The 8810-nt window shown below is 25.0% G+C and overlaps 2 protein-coding genes across 2 annotated transcripts; both read right to left on the bottom strand.

Annotated features, from left to right (window-relative positions):
- Positions 1–3919: 3919 nt before the first annotated feature.
- Positions 3920–5164, bottom strand: LOC122847715. The gene is made up of 3 exons (XM_044145545.1): positions 4968–5164; positions 4573–4738; positions 3920–4479 (listed from the first exon to the last, which is right to left on the bottom strand). Exons 2-3 carry the CDS (start codon positions 4724–4726, stop codon positions 4004–4006), a joined length of 630 nt encoding a protein of 209 aa, XP_044001480.1. The 5' UTR covers positions 4727–4738; positions 4968–5164; the 3' UTR covers positions 3920–4003.
- Positions 5165–5983: 819 nt separating this feature from the next.
- Positions 5984–8442, bottom strand: LOC122860195 (F-box/LRR-repeat protein fbxl-1-like). The gene is made up of 4 exons (XM_044163932.1): positions 8386–8442; positions 8173–8334; positions 7075–8097; positions 5984–6085 (listed from the first exon to the last, which is right to left on the bottom strand). Exons 1-4 carry the CDS (start codon positions 8440–8442, stop codon positions 5984–5986), a joined length of 1344 nt encoding a protein of 447 aa, XP_044019867.1.
- Positions 8443–8810: the final 368 nt, after the last annotated feature.

An 8810-nucleotide genomic window follows, 5' to 3' on the forward strand; every position in this document is an offset into this window, starting at 1 on the left:
AATAAATAAAAGAGGATAACTGTATAGAAATAAATAACGATGCAAATGATATACTAAAAAAGAGAAACAAAATAAAATTAAATGAATAATAATAATGGAAATCATCATGATACGATAATTAAAAAAAAGCTGTTAATAAATATGTGGAAAATAAATAAAATAGAAAAAAAAAAAAAAAAGGTGAGTAGCTATTGGCCAAAGGTAGTATTGATTTGTAAAAGATCGTGAGTAGGCAAGTGAAAGATACAGCGCATGTCATTGCAACACGTTTATTTTGTGCATTTATTTAACTTTACCTTTGGCTAATTAACATACTCATAAACCTTTTATATTATTTTGTTATTTTTTTATTATTTTAAAATCATGCGATCAGTACAAGTGCATTTTGGCACAGCTAGTATACGATTAAAGAAAAAAAATAATAAATAATAATTAATAAATAAATGAATAAATTAACTAATAAATAAAAAAAAAAAAAATTTACATCCAGAGACTTGGAATTTGCTTGAAATGTGCTCTGAAATTTTTTGGTGATCCTTAGGCACTACTTAACATTTAATAAGTGATGAAATAAATTTAAAAAAACAAAAAGATTAATTAAAAGATAATTAAAATATTGACGATAAATAAAAAAAATGATAACATTTAAAATTTATAAATTTACTTATGTAAAAAAAATTTATATATATTCCTATTTTTTATTTCGTCTTTCCCCTTTTTATTTTTATTGATTATTAACATTTTTATTTTATCTCCATCATCCTGTGACTATTATAATCCTGCATATTTTTCGTCGAAATGATATTGTTTTTTGATTTTTCTTTATTGAGTTTATTATTAAATTTATTTTTAAAATATGACACATTTGTAAACACGTAGTCACCAGTGTCAGTAAGAGGCTCTTTTTACCAATGTTAATTGAAACCTTTCAAGGCCTATTATTATTATTAATTTTTTAATATTATTAAAATATAAGTGATGGAATTGATGTGAAAATATTATGATTTTTAACGAGTCCATTGGTGGTTGATGTTGGGAGAGTCCTTGACATGGGGCCACGAAATACGACAGTATACCACGAAATATCATTGTATCGATTGAAAATAATAAATGCATTATGATAATTCAATAAAAGACTATGAAATTATAATAGATTTGTTGTTTAATTAAATTAATTATAATGTTTAAATTTTTAGAAGCACATAATTTAAAAATTGAAATAGAAAAATTATTTATTCTTTATGATTTTACTAATCAAGATTAAGTTAAACTTGATTACAGATGTTGACTACAGACTCATATAATTTTGCCAAGTCAGGTAATTAACATGACAATTGTTAATTTAATAATAATACATGAAAATAATATAATGTTATTAATTTATCAGGATGAAGATAAACAATTTTTTGCATTGGTTAAAGTGATGGCTGATAAAAAACAAGTTGGTTTAGTTAGAAATGTATAACAAAGAAATTCAGCTTTAAAAATGAATGTTTTAGTTCCATGTGTTGATGTACCTGGTGAACCTTGGGTAATATTATTAATGATAATTATTGTAATGTAAAATAATCATTGTTAATTTGTGTTAAATTATTTTCAGTGTATGTATATGTATTAATTAATTTGAGCTGATGAAAAAAGTGTCATTGATCCAAGATCTTATCGATCAATTTTAAAGCAATTAGAAAAGGAAGAAAATGATGCAGTTGATAATTTAATTGACACTATGTTTTTGGATGATGATGTGTTAAAACCTGGGCAAATAAATGATGTTAAAATTCAAAATATATAGAACAGTTTAGCTTATCGTGCTATCAATCCAAATTCATCATTGCCATCTGTTAAAACCTCTCCACTTGCACCAATTAAAGCAACAACTTATATTGCCAATGAAAAAATTGATTCATGCGTAGAGAAACTCAGAATTATTTCCAATTCTTAATGAAGAAAAAGATGGAGAAACTTTGGAAAATAATAGCACAACAGCTATGTATTGTTTTTTTTTATTTTTTATTATTTTACATAATTAAGTAAGTGATTTTTTAAAATAATTATGTTTATATTTGTTTGTGTAGGAATGTGGAAGAGGCAAAAGATGAACCTGTTCAGAATGAAGATATGTACTCCAGTTTTAACAAACAAAGATACAACTGAAGTTGCTCCTGAAGTTGATTTAGATGATCTTGTAAGATTATTAATTTTTACTATATAAATTATTTAAGAAACATCTTAACGTGTGACTTTTTTTTTTAGTTTGATGAATGACGTGCTTTGTTGAAGGGGATTTAAATGAATTTTATTTAATATTTTTTTTTTTTAATTTTAAATCAAGATAAGTACTTGATGGTTATAATTGAATGAATAAAAATATTTATTATTTTTGAAATATAATAATAGTTGTTTTTTATTTTCGAAATATTTATGTTTGCAGGGATATTTGTTTAGGTAAATAATTAAACAATTTATTTTTGTCAATGATTATTTATTAAATGAATAGAAAATTTATAAAGAGAAAGGTAAAAATAATTGTCCGATTCAAAAAATTATTTGAAAAAATATATTTATTTTTAAACTTTGCTTTACAAAAATATTAACATCTTTATGATTCCAAGTAATATCGAAAACAAGTTAAAATAAAAATATTCTTTTACAGTGTCTTTACAATGTCATTTTGTATGTGTTTTTAGAAATAAATTATGGAAGAATATTAGGCGTAAATTAGAAAGAAAAGTATATGATAAGTAATAACTACAATTAAACCAATTCAACAACCAACCATTGAGATGTAATTATTGACTTAGTAACAGAGATTATAAATAGACTAAATGTTTTTATGTGTAAAATTATACCATTTGTACGATTTTTAGTTGCCTGATCAGCAGCAATAACCAAGTCAATTGATATATTATCAATAGAATGGACTTGAAGAAATTCAAGATCTGGGTTATTTTTTATGAATTGAATTATACCAGTTTTAGTAAGACTCTTGCAATAACCAAATTCAAATTCTTTCAACCCTTTTAACCTGATAATGAAGCTGTCAGTAATATTACTATAGTCTACTTTTAATATTTCTAAATTTTCCAACTTTGTTAAAGCAACGAGAGCTGTTTCAGTAATATCTCCACTGGAACCACGGGTATTTAAACTTTTCAGGTTTTTACAACTATTAGCAATAGCAATAATTGTATTATCATCAATATTTTGTACATCATTCAAGTTTAGATGTTCAAGATATTGTAATTTTGATAACTCATTTAAAACAGATGGAGAAGAAAGTTCGTCACCATCAATAGATGTTACTAAATGGCAACTATCAAGTTCTAAACGTTTAAGTTTTTTACAATTGTTTGAAATTGCAATTATTGATTCCTCAGTGAGCTTAAATTCCCAATGATTTATTATAAAACTTTCAAGATTTTCCAATTTTGTCAACTTTTTTACAACTTTTGCCTTTATTAAAGAGCTTATAGGCTCTATGCACAAGTGTTTCAAATTCTTGCAATATTTAACAATTGTATCTGCTAAGTCAGGTAATACTTCATAACAAGATAAACGAAGATATTCTAAATTTTTCAAGTTTTTCCATTTTGCCAAAGGAATTTCAGCAAGATCACAAAATTCACGTGAAATATCAAGATGTTTTAGATTTTTGCATTTACAAAAAATAGGGTTGACTACTTTTGTAGAGATTTCTCTATCTACATCTTCTATATATTCTTCTAATTCAACCTCTATTTTAATATATTCTAAATTAACGAGTTTATCAAATAGAGGAAACTCTATCTGTGGATCATATGAGTGAATGTTAAGATGAACAAGTGTTGTTGCTTCTGCTATGTCTTGAAGAATTAGCTCGTCTACTAAGAAGCCAATTAAAGTCAGTTTTTGAAGATTTTTAAATTTTTTTAAAGTCTGAAAATAATAGAAATTTATTTATATAATTTGTATTTATTTGATTGATAGTATTGTTTGTCACTGGTGATAAACAACTAGTTGGTATTCAATAACAACTTACGAAAAGAACTGCTTGTTTACTGTGCGACCAATATTTATGATGTATATGAATTTCATTAATTTCTTCTGGAAGACTATTAATTATTTCAAATAGATTAACTTCATCATTATCACGTTCATTATAATTCCCTGTTATTTTGATGCATTTTAATTTATCCAACTGTGTAAATGCTTGAACAATGTGATCAGCATTATTAACATCAAGTACAAATTCAAGACTTGTTAAATTTTTACAGTGATCACCAACAAATGTCATGATCTTTGAATCGAAAATTTCTGAGAGAGACAATACTTTTAGATATTTACCACATCTTAATAATATTTCCTTGTCGTATGATTGTCTCAACAAACGGTTATCATAACAACGTCCAATTGATGATTTACATTTACAAGATGATTTACAAGAATATTCTTTAATGTCATACCAAGCAAGTTGACATGCCTCTTTCCATTTGGTACAAACTAGAATAAAAAGTATCAAATTTAAAAATTAAATATCCAAACATTGATATTTTATTAACAAAAAAGAAGCTTTATTTTGATAATAATATTTACCTTTTTCCATGTCTATCCTTTCTGGTATTGGCAACAACATGATGATTTTTGCTAATGAGTCGTAGTCCAGTGAGTTGATGACGACTTTTGGATCCTTGTCATCTACATCAGAGGTTCGTTGGTCTGTCTCAACACATATTTTTTTTGCATTCATTTTAAGTAAATTCTGAAAATATATATTTAATGAGTAATGATGAATTTAAATGTATTACAACCAGAATAAAATAAACAGAAATATAAATCAATTAAAAGTTGATGATTTACCAGTAAAATCAACATCAATAAAATTATATTTATAAAGCCAAATAATATTGAGTGCAACATCTTAAAAAAAAATTGATACACGAAATTATTTTATAAATGTAATACTGTTAAAATTATAAATTTTTATTTACCTTAATTAATCCTTTGATTAGGTGATAATTAATTTAGTAGTTAATGCAATATATTTTGTTTTTTTTTATAGATATATATACACAATGTCATTGACTTGGTAACGTATTTCGACGTTTGACCGTTAATTGTGTTTGTGTTGTTTGTTGTTGTTTGTTAACCTTTGGATGTCATGACTCATGGATGTATCTAGAATCTAGATGTAAAAAAAAAAAAAAACTCACGTGATCTCAGCTAAAAGTCTACGTTACCAACATGGTTGTAAAAGTAGTCAAAAGTAGTCAAAAGTTTCAGGTTTTAAATAAAAAATTTTGAATATTACACATCAGATAATTTTACTGAGTACTTCATTAAAAAATTAGTTTAATTCAATCTTCTTATATTTTTTTTTCATTTTAAATTATAAGATACTTAATAGTTAATCAAATAAATAAAAATATTTATTATTTTCAAAATATAATAGGTATTTGTTTTTTATTTTTGACAAATCTTTAGAATTATCTTTGGCTGTATGAATATTTGTTTAGGTCAATAATTAATCAATCTATTTTTGTGAATGGTTATTAATTAAAATAATATATCATCAATAAGATGCAATGGTATCATATTCAAGAAAATTAATAACATCTTTGAAAAGCTTCAAACCGTTGAGGAATTTAAAAAATCACATACGTGCAGTTTTTCTAACACAAGCTCATTTTCTTCAGGACTTACTGAAGGCTCAAAATTCATCTTCTACTTCTAAAATAAAACAAATCACATGAATTAAATTATGAGATTAACATCAGTTTTCAAATTAACGTTTGATATTGTTTCAGTAATCGAGTATATGCAGAGACTAGTTCTGAATCATATAAATTTTTTCTTATTTACAAAACAACCGGTTCATCTGGCGTAATAATCTCTCCTTTACTATCACCTTGCAATTATGGATCAGCATTTTGTAAATGAAGATGTATAAGTATTTTTGCATGCTTCTATTTTATTTAAAACAAGTACTATGTACGAATTTTTTCATTCAATTTGACGATGTTCTGACAAGTGCTCTAACTATTGTTTCTTCACCAAAACTGCAGTCATCACGAAGATGTTCACTTACAACAAAGGATGAATCTTGCACCTTTAAACAAATAGGTCTAAAATGAATAAATGATATCAACACAACGCAATAGTCAAGTATTAAATATTCAATACATTGTTTATTGTTTTCATTTATTTATTCATTTATTTTTTTAAATATTTTTTTTTATTTTTTCCTTAAAAAAAGAATGAACTTGAAATTGGTTTTGTTGAAAGAAAAAACAAGAAAAAAAAAACATATAATAATAATTTAAAATATTATAAGAATTGCTTTAATAATTCACTGTAAATTAAATTTTTTGAAAAAAAATAATAATAGTAATATAATAAATTGAAACGAAAGTATTGATTGCCCCACAAGTAAAATTGTATCTATATAAAAAAATTAATTGAAAAAAAATTGTATAGAAACGCGTGAATAAAAATATAAATATTCCAATTTTAATATAGATTTTATCACTTGATATGTTAATGATTCAATCGGACATGATTTTAATTTTTAACATACAAAGATACAACTGAAATTGCTCCTGAAGTTGATTTAGATGATCTTGTAAGATTATTAATTTTTAGAAAATATTTATGTTTGCAGGGATATTTGTTTAGGTGAATAATTAAACAATTTATTTTTGTCAATGATTATTTCTTAAAAGAATAGAAAATTTATAAAAAGAAAGGTAAAAATAATTGTCCGATTCGAAAAATTATTTAAAAAAATATATTTATTTTTAAATTTTGCTTTACAAAAATATTAACATTATAACATTCTTATGATTCCAAGTAATATCGAAAACAAGTTAAAATAAAAATATTTTTTTACAGTGTCTTTGCAATGTCATTTTGTAAATGTTTTTAGAAATAAATTATGTAATAATACTACGCGTAAATTAGAAAAAAAGTATATGATAACTACAATTAAATCTATTCAACAACCAACCATTGAGATGTAATTAACGCTTTTGCACCCATATATATTATTGGACTACTTATTATGTGTAAAATGATACCATTTTTACGGTTTTTAGTTGCCTTATCAGCAGCAATAACCATCTTATCTGTAATATTATATATAAGTTTGACACTAATCTTTTCAAGGTCTGGATTATTTTTTATAAATTTAATAATACCAACATCAGTAATTTCCTTGCATTCATTACAATGCAATTCTTTCAATCCTTTCAATTCTTCAAGAAATATATCTGTAATTCTATCAAGATAGTTTACATTAAGTTTTTTTAAATTTTTTAAGTTTGATAAAGCAACGAGAGCTGTGTCAGTAATAGTTCTGCAACCTACGATATTTAAACTTTTTAGATTCTTGCAATTATAAGCAATAGCAATAATTGTACTATCTTTAAGATTTTTTGCATAACGCAAGTTTAGATGTTCAAGATATTGCAAATTTGATAACTCATCAAGAACAGATGGAGAAGAAAGTGGCTCACCATCAATATATGGTACTAAAGTGCTATGAGGAATTTCTAAACGTTTAAGTTTTTTACAATTGTTTGAAATTGAAATTATTGATTCTTCACTGAGTCGAACGCCAAGAAGCAATATTAAACTTTCAAGATTTTCCAGCTCTGTTAGTTTCTCTAAAGCAGTTTCATTCATTAAGTAATCAGGATAATGTATCCTCAAGTCTTTTAAATTCTTGCAGTATTTAACAATTGTATTTGCCAAGTCCGGCATTATCTCACAAGAAATACCAAGATATTCCAAGTTTTGAAAATTTATCCATTCCTTGATAGGAATATCAGCTACATCATAAGAACCACGTGGAATATAAAGATGTTTTAGATTTTTGCATGTACAAAAAATAGTTTCAAGTACTTTTGTAGAGAAGTTTTTCGCTTTATACTCAAGAGGCATTGTTAACTCGATATACTCCAAATTAACGAGTTTATTAAATAGAAAAAATTCTTTAGGTATACGATATAGTCGAATGTTGAGATGAACAAGTGTTGTTATTTCTGCTATTTCTTGAAGAATGTTTTCGGACCAGAGGCCATTTACAGTCAATTTTTTAAGATTTTTAAATTTTTTAAAAGTCTGAAAATAATAGAAATTTATTTGAATTATTATCACTAGTAATAAACAACTAGTTTGTATTCAATAACAACTTACCCAAAAAATTTTTTGTATACGGTTGTACCGACGATTAAAAAGTATATGAATTTCATTAATTTCTTCCGGAAGACTATCAATTATTCCATATAGATTAACCACTTTATCATCATCAGAGTTGACAAAATTCACTGTTATTTTGATGCATTTTAATTTATCCAACTGTGTAAATGCTTGAACAAAGTGATTAGCATTGATAAATAATGAATTAACGTCAAATTCACATTCAAGACTTGTTAAATTTTTACAGTGTTCACCAACAAATGGCATGATACTTAAATCACAAACAGTTGAGAGAGATAATTCTTTCAGATAACTACCACATCTTGATAATATTTTCTCGAGGTATGATTGTGTCAACAAACAATTTCTATAAGAATGTCCAATTGATGATTTACATTTGTATTCTTTAATGTCATACCAAGCTAGTTGACATGCCTCTTTCCATTTGGTACAAACTAGAATAAGACATATCAGATTTAATAATTAAAAATTAATAAATAATAAAAATTTATTTTGATAATAATATATTTACCTTCTTCCATGTCTATCCTTTCTGGTATTGGCAGCAGCATGAAGATTTTAGCTAATGAGTCGTAATCCAGTGAATTGATGACAACTTTTTCTTGATTCTTGTC

The sequence above is a fragment of the Aphidius gifuensis genome, linkage group LG1 (assembly GCF_014905175.1).
Source record: "Aphidius gifuensis isolate YNYX2018 linkage group LG1, ASM1490517v1, whole genome shotgun sequence".
NCBI classification, from domain to species: domain Eukaryota; kingdom Metazoa; phylum Arthropoda; class Insecta; order Hymenoptera; family Braconidae; genus Aphidius; species Aphidius gifuensis.